This window comes from Mustela nigripes, chromosome 14, assembly GCF_022355385.1.
Source record: "Mustela nigripes isolate SB6536 chromosome 14, MUSNIG.SB6536, whole genome shotgun sequence".
Taxonomy (NCBI): domain Eukaryota; kingdom Metazoa; phylum Chordata; class Mammalia; order Carnivora; family Mustelidae; genus Mustela; species Mustela nigripes.
The window spans coordinates 42097488-42115415 of NC_081570.1; the positions used below are offsets into that span (position 1 = coordinate 42097488).

Consider the following 17928-nt stretch of genomic DNA (forward strand, 5'->3'; position numbering starts at 1 on the left):
TATTGCTGTGTAGTATTATATAGAATTGACATACTATGATTTGCTTACCATTTCTTTCTATTTTAGCCATTTGAATGTGTGGGTTTTTTGTTGTTGTTGTTTGGGTTTTTTTTTTTTTTTTTTGGTCAGAAAAACTGTGATAAGTCCCTTTATGTAAAATCCTTTGTTATTATCTCTGATTATTTACTATTTTTAGGTAAATTCTACCTAATGAAGTACTGGACCAAGAGTGTTGGTGGTTTTTGTTTTGTTTTGTTTTTTATATTTTATTTTTATTTTATTTATTTATTTTTTAAAGATTTTATTTATTTATTTGACAGACAGAGATCACAAGTAGGCAGAGAGGCAGGCAGAGAGAGAGAGGAGGAAGCAGGCTCCCCGCTGAGCAGAGAGCCCGATGTGGGGCTCGATCCCAGGACCCCGGGATCATGACCTGAGCTGAAGGCAGAGGCTTTAACCCACTGAGCCACCCAGGCGCCCCTATATTTTATTTTTTGAATGTGGGTGTTTTTATGAATATTGAATCTTTTTCATTTCCAGACAAATTGTCCCAGTTTACACTCTTACTAGCAGTATTTGAGAGGACCAATCTGGGCAAATTTTATTTGAATAAATCACTATGTCAGGATTATATCCTGTTCTAGAAAACACCACATTATGGGGCGCCTGGGTGGCTCAGTGGGTTAAGCCGCTGCCTTCGGCTCAGGTCATGATCTCAGGGTGCTGGGATCGAGTCCCGCATCGGGCTCTCTGCTCAGCAGGGAGCCTGCTTCCCTCTCTCTCTCTGCCTGCCTCTCCATCTACTTGTGATTTCTGTCTGTCAAATAAATAAATAAAATCTTAAAAAAAAAAAACCACCACATTAACTAAAAAAATAAATAAAAAGAACTGCACTCTTGTTTTGTACTGGAATTATTGTTTTAGCTATTTGCTGTAGGGTATTTTTTTCAGGGATTGTTCAGGGACCAAGTTATTCTCCACTTGCTGTACTTGTGGTAGTTAATTACAGGGCTTAGTTATCTCTCCTGATCACTCCCTCTGAGAATTTATCTATTCTTACAATTCAGCTGTCACTACTAGGGGATGCTATTTAAATCTGCATATTCAGCTCAGTTCTTTCACTGGAGCCTTAGTTCCTTTTCTGTCCTTGCCTGAGCAGAACAGACTCTCCATGACTACAACAAATTCCCCTGAAGAAAGAATGCTTTGCCTAGTCTTCTTACTAGTTTTGTCAGTGAGGTTATGGAAGTATTCCATATCCACTATTTTGTTTTTTATTTTTATTTTCTAACTTTTTGACAATTTCAGACTTAAAAATGTTGCAAAAATAATACAAGGAATTCTCACATAGCACTCACCAAAATTGCCCAAACTTTTAGCATTTTATCTCCTGTGGTTTATCATGCTTCTCTCTTGCCCCCCCCCCCCCCCACCTTTTTTTTTCCTCCCTGGTTACCCTGGTTAACTCCTACATTAAATCTTGGAGTTATTATTTTTTTTTAATATCCCAGCTTCCCTTCCTCCACCTCCCTTCCTCTCTCACCAGAGGGTGCTACATGAAATGAAAAAAATGGTGAGATGTTTGATATTAAATACCTTGATACCTTGGCTCGATTCTGCCACATTCTAACTGGATGAATTTGGGTTTGTTATTCTTTCTGAGCTCTGGTATTCTCCTATACAAAATAGTGTCTACTATACCAGCTCCACAAGACTGTTGTGAGTTCTAAATGAGATAATAATATGTCAAAAGTATGCTATATGAATGTTGGTCAATCCTTCAAATAACAGTTGCCTGTTTAGTAGAGTGCCAAGCATCGTGCTAAATACTGGAGGTTCAGAAATGCTTACTTGATGTTGTTAATTCTTCCCTCAAATTATTTTTCACTTTTGATTTTTTTTCCATTTTCATTGCCTGTTCCCTAATCCACAGCATTATCACCTCATGTCTGAGCCATGGCCCTCAAATTGTTTTTTGGAATTTATATCAGTGCCAAAGTTATAATTGTTCTGAGAGATAGTATGGTATAGTGGAAAAGGTATGGACTTCATTATCATTAACAGATCTTGGTGGGGTCTTAGCCCCAGTTTTGTTTTGTTTTTTTAAAGATTTTATTTATTTATTTGAGAGAGAGAGAGAGAACATAAGCAGGAAGAGGGGGGAGGGAGAAGCAGACTCCCTGCTGAGCAGTGACCCTGCCACAGGGCTCAGTGCCAGGACCCCAAGATCATGCCATGAGCTGAAGGGCAGGTGCTTAACTAAGTGAACCACCCGGGCACCCCTTGGCCCCACTTCTTAGAAATATTGTGACACAGGGCAAGTCCCTTTACTAGTCTTCTAATTTGAACTCCTTTTTCTTTTCTTTTCTTTTTTTTTTTTTAAATCAGCAAATGTCAGGGACTATGCTGCGTGCTGTGGATATGAAGAAGCCGTTAATAGGTTCCTTGAACTTGAAAAACATCATGGTCTTGTTGGGGAGACATACAGTCATAAAAACTGATTAATATGGGATTGTAAAAGAAACCTAGATTTGGAATCAAATATAAATGGCAGCTTATGTAATGATTTTTTTTAAAGATTTTATTTATTATTTGACAGACAGAGATCACAGTATGCAGAGAGGCAGGCAGAGAGAGAGGGGGAAAGCAGGTTCCCTGCTGAGCAGAGAGCCCCGAAGTGGGGCTCCATCCCAGGACCCTGGGAAGGCAGAGGCTTTAACCCCCACTGAGCCACCCAGGGTCCCTGCCTATGTAATGATTTATTAAAGCACAAACTGAACTCTACAGTCAGATTGCCTGGAGTCTAATTCTGGCTCTGCCACTTCTTAGCTGTATCATCATAGATAAATAAACCTCTCAAAACTTCAGTATCCTCATCTTTGTAGAATGGGGATACTGAAAGAATTTAACTTAAGGATTTTTTATGAAAAGTAAATGAAATTATGTATGTAAAGTGCTTAACATAGTTTATAGCATACAGCATATATTAACAAGTAGTATGAACTCAATAATTATGATTAGAATTTGCATAGTGGTTAAGAGCTTAAAAATATAGACTATGGTGGTCTCATTCTTGTTTTGGGAGTCCCAGTTTAGCAACATGTTGGCTGTGTAAATATAAGGAAGATATTTAACCTAAACTTCAGTTTCCCCATTTTTAAAATGCAGATTGTAATGGTGCTTGATTCATAGGATGTAGAAATTAAGAGAACTCTTGTATCTACAGAAGTCTGAACCAGAACCTGAGGCTTAGTGTTTCATGAAAAATAACTTTTAATTTTTATTCTTTTCTGCCATCTGCTGGCTGTTTGTCTTTGACGTGTAAATTAAATTTTTAAAATAGATTTTATTAATATATTTGACAGAGAGAAAGAGAGATCACAAGTAGGAAGAGAGGCAGACAGAGGGGGCGGGGGAGAAGGCTCCCCGCCGAGCAGAGAGCCTGATGTGGGGCTTGGTCCCAGGACCCTGAGATCATGACCTGAGTGAAAGGCAGAGGCCCAACCCACTGAGCCACCCAGGTGCCCCTAAATTAATTTTTCTGAACCTCAGTTTTTTTGTTTTGTTTTAAAGATTTTATTTATTTGGTAAATCGAGAGAGCACAAGCAGTGGGAGCAGCAAAGAGGGAGAAGCAGAAGCAGGCTCCCCACTGAGCAGGGATCCTGACAATGCAGGGCTCCATCCCAGGACCCTGGGATCACCTGAACTGAAGGCAGATGCTTAACTGACTGAGCCACCAGGCGCCCCTCTGAGCCTGTTTATCTCCCTTGTTCAAAACAAACTTTTGAAGATTGCAAGCATATGTGAAGAAGCTAGATTAGTGCCTAGTACCACATAGCTGTCATTCAGTACCTAAAAGCTGTTGTTATGTGCAGTTTAATTTGTCAGGTGCTGAGAGTAAAATTCTGCCTTGGAAATTAACAAAGGCATCCCCGAACTAGGGATATTTGACTGAATTTGAAGGACATGTGAGATGTTCCCACGTAAAAGTACTAATCTAAAAAAAAGGCTCAGAGTTGTCAAAGTGCCTGTTACGTTGCTTAAGGAACCGTGTTAAATAAACAGTAGGTTGCATTCAGTAATACTTTAGTGTACCAATAGGAGCTGCGGATTAAAGACCCGGGTTAGGTCAGATTGAGAATCCATTTCAGTTAATTAAAAAGAACTTTCCTGTTTGTTCATCCTAGAAATTCTTTTATCTTTAGAACTGTGTAGATTACTTTGTGATTCAAATGAAGTCAGATTTGACCTCTTTCCTCTCTCTCCTGCTATTTTAGTAGGAGCTGTGTTCCTCTGGCAGTGGTGTACCTAGTTGTTAAGGGGGAAAATCTGAGTAGGAATTTCCAAGAGATGAATTGTTTAGACACTGAGTTCTAGCTTCTGCTTTATCGTTTCTTTTTTAGTCTTCCTGTGCTGCTGTTTGTTTAAAAATAAGGTAGGAACACTGATCTTTCAATACTTCTGTGTTAGCTTTAATTACTAGGATTTGGGGAATCATGGCAGTTTAGGTTTTGGAGTAGATCTTAGATAACCTAATTACAGTTCTAGTTCTGTCACTGGCTTGATACATAACCTCTCTGTTCTTCATCTTTAAATGGGGGTGATTATCCTTGTTCACATCACAGGCCCACTTTGAGTATCAGCTGAGATATTATATTCAAAACTGGTATGTAGGGGCGCCTGGGTGGCTCAGTGGTTAAAGCCTCTCTGCCTTCGGCTCGGGTCATGATCCCAGGGTTCTGGGATCGAGCCTCACATCGGGCTCTCTGCTCAGCGGGGAGCCTGCCTCCTCTCTCTCTCTCTCTCTCTGCCTGCCTCTCTGCCTGCTTGTGATCTGTCTGTCAACAAAACAAAACAAAACAAAACAAACTGGTATGTAAATTTGAAAAGGTAGTATATTGGGGCATCTGGGTTGCTCAGTGAAGTGCCTGCCTTTGGCTCAGGTCATGATCCCAGGGTCCTGGGATAGAGCCCTGCATCTGTCTCCTGTTCTCCAAGGAGCTTGCTTCTCCTCTCCCTGCCACTCCCCGCTTGTGTGTGCTCTCTCTGTCAAATAAATTAAAAAAAAAAAATCTCTTAAAAATAAAAAAAGAATGATTACTTAAATATTCTAAGTGTTCATTACTTCCTGGGTTTGTTCTGCTAAGTGTCTTGCTAAAAGTATGTTCTCAGAAAGGTTTATATATTGGGTGCCTGGGTGGCTCAGTGTGGGTTAAGCCGCTGCCTTCGGCTCAGGTCATGATCTCAGGGTCCTGGGATCAAGTCCTGCATCGGACTCTCTGCTCAGCAGGAAGCCTGCTTCCCTCTCTCTCTCTGCCTACTTGTGATCTCTCTCTGTCAAATAAATAAATAAAATTAAAAAAAAAAAGGTTTAGGGGTGCCTGGGTGGCTCAGTGGGTTAAGCCTCTGCCTTCGGCTCAGTTCATGATCTCAGGGTCCTGGGATCGAGTCCCGCATTGGGCTCTCTGTTCATCTGCTCAGCAGGGAGCCTGCTTCCCTTCCTCTCTCTCTCTGCCTGCCTCTCTGCCTACTTGTGATCTCTGTCTGTCAAATAAATAAATAAAATCTTTAAAAATAAAAAGGTTTATATATCTTCCCTCTGGCAATTATACAACTACATCCATTTTCTCTTCTGCAAAATAAATAGATTATTTTGAAATTTACCAAATGAGGTGAAAGTGTAGCTTATTTCATCTGACTAATGAATTTTTAATATTTAGGATGATGGTACAATAAAGAATAGAAAAAGCAGGAAGAATTCATTGTTACAACTCAGGAAATAAGAGAGAATAAGCAAAGTTCTGTGTGGCAGAAGTTGAATTTGATTAATTATTTCCTTTGAAATTTTTCTAATGTGTCCTTGCTACATCTAGCTGCAGAGGAACCTGGGATATGTAGTCTTTATTACAGGTGGTTGTGTGTTCAGATAATAAAAGACTTTATTAATGTAGAAAAAGAGAACAAATAATAGGGTTGGGCTTCCAAGTAGTCTATGTCACACTGGGCCAGCCATTTAACTTTTATGAAGGCTATTTCCTTATTTATAAAATAATGTGTTTGTTACCCACTTTACTCAGTTATTATAATGTCAAATATGTGAATGTGAAAGCGCTTTGTAAACTGTAAAATAATATGTAAATATTTTAATAATGTTTTTTGATTATAGAAATCTGTGCTGCATAGAAAGTTTGATTTTTTTTTTTTCGGAGAAGAAACTGATAGCATATGACCAAAAGTTAACTTTAATATTTTGATTTATTTATTTCTAGTCTTATATTTATTTACAGTTTTATCAATTACTTTTTTTACATAAGCTCCATGCCCAACATTGGGCCTGAACTTACGACCCTGAGATAAAGAGTCACATGCTCTACCAACTGAGCCCATCAGGCGCCCCTATAAATATTTTTTATGACAACTTAATTAAGACATAATTCATATGCCGTGTAGTTCACTCATTTAAAATGTGTCCCAATTCAGTGGTTTTTTAATATATTCATAGAGTTGTCTAACTGTAACCACAATGAATTTTAGAACATTTTCATCACCCCAAAAAGAAGCCCTGTAACCATTAGCATTTACTTCCCATTTTCCTTCCAACTCCTCCTCCTCTCAACCCTGGCATCCAGTATTCTACTTTCTGTCTCTATAGATTTGCCTATTTTGGATATTTTATATAAATGGAATCATACAATATATGATCTTTTGTCACTGCCTTTTTTCACTTAGCATACTATTTTTTTAAGTTATATATATTTATTGGGGCACCTAGCTGGCTCAATCAGCTAAGCATCTGCCTTCGGCTCTGGTCATTCCCAGGGTCCTGGGATGGAGCCCTACATCAGGCTCCCTGCTCAGCTAGAAGCTTGCTTCTCCCTCTCCCTCTGCTGTACCCCCTGCTTGTGCTCTCTCAGTCTCATGCATGCACTCTCCCTTTCTCTCTCTCTCTCTCAAAATAAATAAATAAAATCTTTAAAAAGTTGTTTATTTATTTTAAGTAATCTCTATATCCAACATGGAGCTTCAACTCATGTCCAAGAGTTGCATGCTCTTCTCTATGAGCCTGCTAGGTGCCCCACTTAGCATACTATTTTCAGGGTCCATCCATGCTGTGTGGCATATCAGGATTCCTTTTTTTGCTAAATAAATAGTATTCCATTATGTAGATAAGCCATATTTTATTTATCCATTCATCAGTTGGTGGATATTTGTGGTGTTTCTACCTTTTAACTATTATGAATAATGCTTCTATAAACATTTCATGTACAAGTTTTCCATTTCTCTTGGGTAAATATCCAGGGGTCAAATTACTAGGTTATATGGTAATTGGTAGACTTTTCCCCAAAGTGTCTGCATCATTTAATATTCCTACCAGCAATGTATGAGAGTTGCAGTTTCTGTACATCTTCACCAACACTTAGTGACTCCCTGCTTTAACCACCCTAATGGATGTGAGGTGTTATTTCATTATGATTTTGATTTGCGTTTCCCTGGTCATTAATGATTTTGAGCATTTTTTCTTCTTTCTTCTTTTTTTTTTTTTTAAGACTTTATTTATTTATTTGACAGACAGATCACAAGTTAGGCAGAGAGGAAGGCAGAGAGAGCGGGAGGGGGGGTAAGCAGGCTCCCTGCTGAGCAGGAAGCCTGATGTGGGGCTCAATGTGGGCCTCGATTCCAGGACCATGGGATCATGACCTGAGCAGAAGGCAGAGGCTTTAACCCACTGAGCCACCCAGGAGCCTCGAGCATATTTTCATTTGATGTTTTTTTCCTTTTTTTTTTTTTCTTTTTCATTTGATTTTTGGTCATTTGTATTTCTTTGGAGAAATGTCTATTCAGACCTTTGCCTGTTTTTTTTTTTTTTTAAAGATTTTATTTTTTAATTTGACAGACAGAGATCACAAGCAGGCAGAGAGAGAGACATAGAGAGAGGAAGGGAAGCAGGCTCCCTGCTGAGCAGAGAGCCCGATTCGGGGCTGCGATCATGACCTGAGCCAAAGGCAGAGGCTTTAACTCACTGAGCTACCCGGGCACCCCACCTTTGCCTGTCTTTAATTGAGTTGGCTTTTTATTGTTGAGTCATAAGAGTTACCTATATATATATTTTTTTGTTTTAAAATTCAAGTTTTTTTCCTTTTTAATTTAAATTAAATTAGCCAACTTATAGTACATCATTAGTTTCAGATGTAGTGTTCAATAACTTACCAGTTGCATATACATCCAGAGCTCACGACATTATGTGCCCTCATTAATTCCCCTCACCAAGTTACCCCATCCTCCCATCTAGTTACTTTTATATTCTAGATTCAAATCTCTTCTTAGATATATGATTTGCAAATAGTTTCTCCCATTTTGTGGTCTTTCTTTTCATTGTCTTGATGATGATCTTTGAAGGACAAAATTTCTCTTTTTTTAAGATTTTATTTGAGAGTGAGAAAGAGAGCATGTGCTTGCATGAGCTGGGGGAGGGACAGAGGGAAAAGCAGACTCCCCACCGAGCAGGGAGACCAATGTGGGGCTCCATCCCAGGATCATGGGATCGTGGCCTAAGCTGAAGGTGGATGCTTAACCAACTGAGCCAGCCAGGTGCCTCCCAAATTTTCTTATTTTGATGAGGTTCAACTTATGTTCTACTTTTCTTTAGTTGTTTGTTCTTTTGGTGCTATATCTAAGAAACTGTTTACTAACACAAAACCAAAATTTATACCTGTGTTTTCTTCCAAGAGCTTTATAATTTTAGCTCTTACATTTATGGTCTTGATCCATCTTTAGTTAATTTTTGTATATGACATGAGGTAGAACACTGTCTTCATCCTTTTGCATGTCCAGCACCATTTGTTTAAAAACCTATTCTTTTGCCCATTGAATTGTGCAGGTATCCTTGTCAAAAATATTGACCATAGGAAAAAAAAATTGATCATAAATATTACAGTTTACTTTTGGATTCACAGTTCTGTTTCATTTATATATATATATTCTTATGCCAGTACCACAGTGTTTTGGTTACTATAGCTTTGTAGTGAGTTTTAAAATTGACAAGTGTGAGTCCTCCAGATTGTTTTTTTTTCTCAGTATTATTTCAGTTATTCTAGGTCCATTGTATTTCCATATGAATTTTAGGATGAGCTTGTTAATTTCTGTGAAAAAGTAAGTTGGACTTTGATAAGGATTGTATTGAAACTATAGAACAATTAACAATATTAAATCTTCTGATCTATGAATATTGATGTTTTTCTATTTGAGTTGGCTTTAATTTTTTATTTTATACTTTTTTCCTAAAATTTATTTCTAAATATGTTACTCTCTTTGATGTTATTATAAATGGAATTGTTTTCTTATTTTCACTTTCAGATTGTTCAGTATAATCATATAGATATAATTGATATGATGCATTGTAAATAAAGTAGAACTTATATCCTACAGCCTTGCTGAACTTTTTTTCTTTTTAATGTTCTAGTAATTTTTCATTGTTGTCAATTCCTTGGCATTTTTTTTTAAGATTTTATTTATTTATTTGAGAGAGAGAGTGAACGACCGGGAGTGAGAAAGAGAGCGAACGACCGGGAGTGAGAAAGAGAGCAGGAGCAGAGGGGCAGAGGGAGAGAGAGAGAAGCAGGCTCCCCACTGAGCAGGGAGTATGACGTGGGGCTCAATCCTGAGAACCCTGGGACCATGACCTGAACTGAAGGCAGAAGCTTAATCTACTGAGCCACCCAGGTGCCCCTATATTTTTGAAATGTAATGTTTAATAGCTCCCATTAAAATGTCACATGTATAGTATAATGTGGCTAAGAGTTGTGCTCCTGAGTCAGTTTTTAATTTGACACTATACTTTATCACTGACTATGCAGAATGCTGAGAAAGATGTTACTTTTCTAAGCCAGTTTTCTTTTTTTTTTTTTTTTAAAGATTTTATTTATTTATTCGACAGAGAGAGATCACAAGCAGGCAGAGAGGCAGGCAGAGAGAGAGAGAGGAGGAAGCAGGCTCCCTGCTGAGCAGAGAGCCCGATGCGGGACTCGATCCCAGGACCCTGAGATCATGACCTGAGCCGAAGGCAGCGGCTTAACCCACTGAGCCACCCAGGCGCCTCTAAGCCAGTTTTCAATTAAAACTTTAAAGATGGGAATGCCTAGGTGGCTCAATTGGTTGGGCGTCTGCCTTTGGCTCAGGTCATGGTCTGAGAGAAAGGCATGGCCCGAGAGTCCTGTGATCAAGGCCCCACATCGGGCTCCCAGCTTGGCAGTGAGTCTGCTTCTCCTCCCAGTTCCCCTGCTTGTGCTCTCTCTCTAATCAGATTAAAAAACAAAAACAAAAAAACAAAAACCCCACAAAACTTTAGAAATGAAGATAATGTTTGACTACTTTTATTTATTTATTTTTTTAAGATTTTTTTTTTTACTTATTTGTCAGAGAGAGAGAGAGTGAGAGCGAGCACAGGCAGAGTGGAAGGCAGAGGCAGAGGGAGAAGCAGGCTCCCTGTGGAGCAAGGAGCCCGATGTGGGACTCGATCCCAGGACGCTGGGATCATGACCTGAGCCGAAGGCAGCTGCCTAACCAACTGAGCCACCCAGGCGTCCCTGTTTGACTACTTTTAAAAATGGGATGAAGGGGGGTGCCTGGGTGGCTCAGTGGGTTAACCCTCTGCCGTCTGCTCAGGTCATGATCTTAGGGTCCTGGGATTGAGCCCCACGTCGGGCTCTCTGCTCGGTGGGGAGCCTACTTCGCTTTCCCCCTCTGCCTGCCTCTCTGCCTATTTGTGATTTCTCCCTCTCTCTGTTAAATAAATAAATAAAATCTTTTAAAAAATTACTAAAAAAAATAAAAATAAAATGGGATGAAGGAATAAGTGAAATAATGGATAATTCATGTATGATACTCAGCAGTCATAAAAGCTTCTAATGGATGATAGCTACTATAATTATATTTTAATTATATTGTACTACTGGGGACATTTACAGTGTTTATTTCTATAGTTAAAACCCTTACACTTGGGGCGCCTGGGTGGCTCAGTGGGTTAAGCCGCTGCCTTCGGCTCAGGTCATGATCTCCGGGTCCTGGGATCGAGTCCCACATTGGGCTCTCTGCTCAGTAAGGAGCCTGCTTCCTCCTCTCTCTCTCTGCCTGCCTCTCTGCCTACTTGAGATCTCTCTCTGTCAAATAAATAAATAAAATATTTAAAAAAACAAAAACCCTTACACTTAAATCTTTGTGCTTATTTGATTAGTTCTTTATTCCTCAGACTGGAATAACAGGGTTAACTTTTTTCTATTTTGAGGATGTTAACACCTATAGCAAATTCTTTTACCCAAATAAATTAATCATATTTGAATTATCAGATTGGGATGGGGATTTTGTGGGATATCAAGTTTGAGAGTAAATTTGGTCTAGATTTTAGAAGGACTCAGGCATCAGTCTAACAATCTAAGAATTTTATTTTTTGTCTTCAGGCCCTTGGAAATTTGTGGAAGAGTTGACCAGAGGATGGTCATGGATAGTAATTTAGGAAGATTAATCTGCTATACCTTGAGGTCTTCCCTGACCATCCTTGTCTGATTAGGACACCCGGCTTGTACTTACGTACTACTCGATATGTCTTCTAATATAATATGTAATATATTTTATGTAAATATTTGTTTAAACGTTTCTCTTCTGCCTCTTGAGAACATGGGTTACCTATTGTAGTCCCAGCACCTAACACAGTATCTAACGTATGGTAGACACTGAGTAAAAATACTTCTTGAATGAGTTCATGAAAGTTTTGTTTTCTATTTTTCTGGAAACTAATTTGTTGACTTTTGTCTTCCCTTTATGTTTTTTCCTGGGCTCCAAGGAGGAGGCATCTCCCTATTCCTTACTTGATATCTGCTTGAATTTCCTGACTACTCATCTTGAGAAGTTCTGTTCAGCAAGACAAGATGGAACATTGTGTCTGCAGGAACCTGGAGTATTCCCACAGGAGGTGGCTGATCGACTGCTTCAGACTATGGCTTTTCATGGTAAAAAATACACAGAGGAAATAAGAATTATGTGCTGTTAATTGGCATTGGATTTTGAGTGCTGCTGTGGCATTTAATTATTTTCTTAGAAAAGGCCAGATGAGTCTGATTCCAGGAAAAGGAATTTATTTATTTTTTCCTTTCCTGCCACTTACTATGTAATTTGGAATAAGCATTTTTCTTTTCTAATCTAGGAAAATTGCTTCCTCTTTCTTTTCTTTTCCTTTCTTTCTTTTTTTCTTTCTTTCTAGTTCTTTTTCTGCTTTTCCCATGGCAAAATAACTTTTTTTTAAAAAAGATTTTATTTGTGGAGCGCCTGGGTGGCTCAGTGGGTTAAGCCTCTGCCTTCGGCTCATGTCATGATCTCACAGTCCTGGGATCAAGCCCCACATCCGGCTCTCTGCTCAGCAGGGAGCCTACTCCTCCCTGACCCCTGCCCCCGCTTGCTCTCTCTGTCAAATAAATAAAATCTTTAAAAAAAAATAAAAATAAAAAAATTTTATTTATTTATTTGACAGAAATCACAAGTAGGCAGAGAGGCAGGTGGGGGGCGGGGTGGGGAGCAGTCTCCCCGCTGAGCAGAGAGCCCGATGTGGGGCTCGGTCCCAGGACCCTGAGATCATGACCTGAGCCGAAGGCAGAGGCTTTAACCCACTGAGCAACCCAGGTGCCCCCAAAATAACTTATCTTTCAAAATATCCCTTTAGAAGTTTGCTGGTGTAAAGTACCTTACGTCTTCATTTGGCAGTGGGAAAAATAAACACTTACAGAAAAATGAGTTTCTGCTTTTGACCTTTGAATTGGGAAAGCATAGCTAATTTAGTACTTCTGTTTTCAAAAACGAATTTTGAAAATAAGTTGGGAGAGTCTTATCTGTGGTATTCTGTTTATGTAGAGGATTTTTGTTATTTCTGATTAAGTTTTTTTTTTTTTTTTTTTTGCTTTGTAATCAGTATATTAAGGAGACATTCATACATTCCAATTGCTTAATTCTGATAACCAGATTTAAGCTTGTGAACATGACTTTTTAAACATACAATTAAAGCTATTCATCATAATTTGCTATACTACCAACATTAAATTACAGTTACTTTGGAGAGTTATTTAAAGTAAGCCTATAACATACCTTAAAAAAAAAAAAAAAAAAAAACCTTCCTATCTCATACATGCAAACTTCTCCACATAAATGTCTCTTCACTGTAAGTTACCCTGCTCCCGAAGCCACTACTCTGAAGCTTATCATGGTCCAAAGAGAAGGCAAAAAAGTATAACCAGGGCTGATACATATATGTGTATATATATATTTTAAAAAAGGGGAAGAAAAAGATGGCCCAGAAGGGAATGCAATTCTACAAGTGCAAGCCCTCAAGCAGCAGCATATGACAAACCCCTTCTTTAAAGAGGTATCCTTTCTATCACTGATACCACAGGCCAAATTACATAGCATGCCATCTTCAAGTAACAGTTGAGGCAATAGATGCAGAGGCATCACAATGAATCCCACTTAACATAACTATAGACCAACACTTCTCTACAAATTCTTTGTCTGATTGCCAATTAAATACAAGTTTTAACTTCATAGCTTAACAATTAAGGGTCATACACTGAAGTCAATACATACACCCAGCATTTCAGTCTGAGCTGTTTCATATACATAGAACTGAAATTAATTACAAGGTATGGCCTAACAAATGCTAGGGGAGATTTTTTTTGAAAGCAGTTTTTACAAATATTAAACTTATCTTCCACACTGAAGTCATCCTACATACAGGGCAAAGTTGGAGCTTTTATATTTGAGTTTATTCTTCATTTAACTTGTCACTACTATAGTTGAATATTAAAACAAAAACAATAGCAAGTAGTGAGCTATGATTATAGTCCTTCACTCATTCACTACTGCACATAAAATGCCAGCAGTGTTATTCACTGGCCCCATTAAGAGGTCTGACACTGAACACCACCCCTGGGATGATGTTCATCATTCTCATATGCTTCCCCATTGTAATGGCGCCGTCTTTCCTGATTTGGATCAAAGTCCACCAGTTCTACCTGGTCCATTTCATCAGTCTCTTCTACTTCCTTTCTCTCAGGTAGGAGTTTTTCCAGCAAAGAGAGTTTATCAGGAGACAGAAAGCCATTCTCAGGAAAATTTACCTTCAGTTGGATGATGAGGCGACCCTTTTCATATGGCCTACAATAAATTGGCATGCCTTCATTTAGCACACACTTGATATCTCCACGCTTGACAATTTGACCTGGATGAGAGGTGATGACAGTGGTTTGGTTGTCAAGAGTAGATATAGGCTTTTGAAAACCACACAGTGCTTCAACCAGCTGTATGTCCATACACATGAAAAGGTCTTCTCCTCGTTGAGTAAAAACAGCATGGTCCCTCTGATCTAAAACAATGATAATATCTCCTGGTTCCAGTCCTGGTTCTTGGTCTCTCTCACCATGGAATGTTATCTTCTGGCCATCTTTCATGCCTTTGTCAATATGAACTTCTAGAATCTTCTTCTCTCAAACTATCTTCCTTCCATTGCAGCTTTTACATCTATCTTTAGGACTGATCCGTTCCCCATGACCCTGGCACTCCATGCACACAGATTGAATTTGCTGAACCATTCCAGGTACTATCTGATGAATTCTTATTTGCATTCCAGTACCTCGGCAATTGGGACAACACTCAACTGCTCCTTTCTTACCACCTCGGCCTTCACATTTATCGCATATCGCATTCTTTTGCAGAGCTAGTTATCTTGTTGCACCATTATATAAATCTTCTAAGGTTACTGAGAGCTGATGCAGAACATTTTTACCTCTCCTTTCTCTCTGCATTCTTCCTCCTCCTCCAAAAAACATATCAAAGATGTCCATGGGGGAGCCAAAACCACCACCAGCTCCACCTTCTTTAATTGCCTGTTCACCTCCTTTGTCATATAATTCCCTTTTCTTTGCATCAGAGAGTACTTCATAAGCTTGAGAAATCTGTTTAAACTTCTCTCCTTCATTTGGATTCTTATCAGGGTGGTACTTCAAAGCCAGTTTCCTATAGGCCTTTTTCAGTTCTTCTTGGGTGGCATTGGGTTTGACCCCCAAAACATCATAAGTGGTTTCTTTCACCATTTTCTACAGCCGGTGAGAGGGCCGAGGCCGATGTGGGGGAGCGGGAAGGAGCGCGTTGCTGGGCGCAGCTCAGGTAGCCGCCGCTCCTCCACGTCTCACCGAACGTTCTGGAAAGTTCCGCCTATTTCTGATTAAGTTTTAAGTTGAAATAGATAATGCCATTTTTAATTTCGGTTTATAAACTCTTTTCAAGGAGAAAATATAATTTGTCCAAAACTATAAAATAGAATAACAATGTGGCAATAATAATTACTATCATTTACCTATTACCTGTTTCGTGCTAGGAATTTTGTTTTCCTTGAATTTTCTCTAAAACCTTATAAAATAACCACTATTAAAAAAAGATAACTTTGGGCGCCTGGGTGGCTCAGTGGGTTAAAGCCTCTGCCTTTGGCTCAGGTCATGGTCCCAGGGTCCTGGGATAGAGCCCTACATTGGGCTCTCTGCTCAGCGGGGATCTCTCTGCCTGCTTCTCTGCCTACTTGTGATCTCTGTCTGTCAAATAAATAAATAAAATCTTAAAAAAAAAGATAACTTTTATAATCCCATTTATATACAGATAAGGAAACTGATTCAGAAAAGTAACTTGTTAGAGGTCATAATGCTAGTAAATGGTAGAGTCCTAGTTCAGATCGAAGTCTGATTCCAAATCTGTGCTGTTTTCACTGCTGCACAATCTTCCTACAACTACATTAGAGATATTCCTGTTCTATATGCCAGAGAATACTGTACACTTTGCTTTGGCTTTATATATATCAAGTATGAATCCAGATAATGTATTCCAAGGAGGGGTGGGAGAAATAATGGTATAATTGAGGCATTTTAGAATAATTTTAGAAAGAAGATGTTTGAACTGAGTTGCTCAAGTCTGTAGTCTCTTTGAATTCAGCCTGCCAAAGGAACTGGGATGATACCAGTAGATACTATATATGGTAAAGTTAAAGGTTCCTTACAACGCTGCACAACAATTTAAAAGATTATGTCAGTGCTTTCTTTCTTTTTGGTCTCAATTTAATGACTATGCTTAACATATTCAATTTAAATATATATACATATAACTAATCTTGTAAATCAAAGGAATAAATGTTAAGTAGAGTCTTAATTTGCCAGAAACTTTTTGAAATATAACTACTGATAGCTAATATTAGCAGCTAACATTTATTGAATACTTGTTATTGTATACTAGCTCTGTGGCAAATGCTTTATATGGGTAAAATAATGGAAGCAGTTTTCAAATAAGTGTAACTAAATAATTACCCCCAGAGTAGTATCATCAGAATGTGTTTTCTACCTCTTCTTTTCAAGCTGCCTTCATATGAGAGAAGGTATATGTATATATATATATATATATATATACACACACACACAAACACACACACACACATATATATATATGAAGCTGCCTTCAGATCAGAGAAATAACTTAATGTCCTCATTTGTGTTACCTCAATGTTATTTCTGGCCTCATTCACCAGAAAGTGTTCTGAATTAATCTCTTTGCAAAAGAAACAAGAGTAGATAGTACTAACCTAAAACTAACATAATATTGTATGTCAACTATATTTCAGTAGTAAAAATAAAAATTGAAGAAGCAATCTGTGGAAAAAAAACCTTACAGTATTTCCAGGCTGTGTTGTATATTATACAACAAGCTTGAAATTCAACTTATGAATTTGTCAGATGTAGATTAAGATAGGTAATAATTAAAATATTAAAAATTGAAAAAAAAAGAGTGGATACTACTGACAATACGCAAAAGAACATAATGCCAATTTTGTCACAATTTTTAAAAGTTTCATCAGTTTTTCTGTATCTGAACATTTTCATAAAAAATGGAAAAAAGTTCTATGAATACTTTTAGAATTTATAATATTTTTTCTAATAGCATAATGATTTTAGAAAATCTTAACTTATTTACATTCAGATTTTTCTATATGCCCAATTCAAAAGAAAAATGATATTGGTAGCAGTTTTTATTAAAATAAGCCTGATGTTAAAGATTTTACTTACTGGGATCTTTGATTCCTTTGTCATAATCGTTGCTTATTCTGTGTCATGGTGCTAAAAGTTTTCTAGGAAATGTGTGTTTAAGAGCCAGGAATCAGAATATTTGCCATCTAATGCTTCTGTGTTATATTATGACCTAATCTAAATTTTTATACCTTGACATGGTCAACCATATCTGTTTTGGGATTAAATTGAAAAGAATAATGCCTTTTGGGGTGGGGTGGAGAGTAATACCTTTTGAAACATTATGGATTGCATCCTTGAATAGTCACCTAGACTTCCTAGGTGACTGAGGGCTTATATTCCCTGAATAGTACCCCACTTCCCTGGAGGTTACATTGCTGGTCACCTCAACTCTTTATAGCCTAAAACAGAAAGAAAGAAAAGAATGCTTTGGGGCAAAATCTTTGCATTTAGGCTTCTGTACTTCAGTCCTTGAAAGAAGCCCTTTAGTTCTGGGGCGCCTGGGTGGCTCAGTAGGTTAAACCTCCCAGGGTCCTGGGATCGAGCCCCGAATCATGCTCTCTGCTCAGCGGGGAGCCTGCTTCCTCCTCTCTCTCTGCCTGCCTCTCTGCCTACTTGTGATCTCTCTCTCTGTCAAATAAATAAATAAAATCTTAAAAAAAAAAGAAAGCCTGGGACGCCTGGGTGGCTCAGTTGGTTAAGCAGCTGCCTTCGGCTCAGGTCATGATCCCAGCGTCCTGGGATAGAGTCCCACATCGGGCTCCTTGCTCTGCGGGGAGCCTGCTTCTCCCTCTGCCTTGCCTTCCACTCTGTCTGCCTGTGCTCGCT

General features: G+C 38.5%; 2 protein-coding genes and 1 pseudogene across 2 annotated transcripts in view; 1 reads left to right on the forward strand and 2 right to left on the reverse strand.

The window, feature by feature from the left end:
• ZYG11B (zyg-11 family member B, cell cycle regulator) overlaps positions 1–17928 on the forward strand; it is a 90552-nt gene that overhangs the window by 14377 nt on the left and 58247 nt on the right. The window contains exon 2 of the mRNA XM_059374760.1: positions 11838–12003. Within this exon, the coding sequence (XP_059230743.1) occupies positions 11838–12003 (166 nt within the window). The remainder of the gene's footprint in view (positions 1–11837; positions 12004–17928) is intronic.
• Positions 13828–14489, reverse strand: LOC132001764 (dnaJ homolog subfamily A member 1-like). Its single transcript, XM_059376616.1, has one exon. The coding sequence runs from the start codon at positions 14485–14487 to the stop codon at positions 13939–13941; it is 549 nt and encodes a 182-aa protein (XP_059232599.1). The 5' UTR covers positions 14488–14489; the 3' UTR covers positions 13828–13938.
• LOC132001765 (dnaJ homolog subfamily A member 1-like) lies at positions 14600–15221 on the reverse strand (annotated as a pseudogene).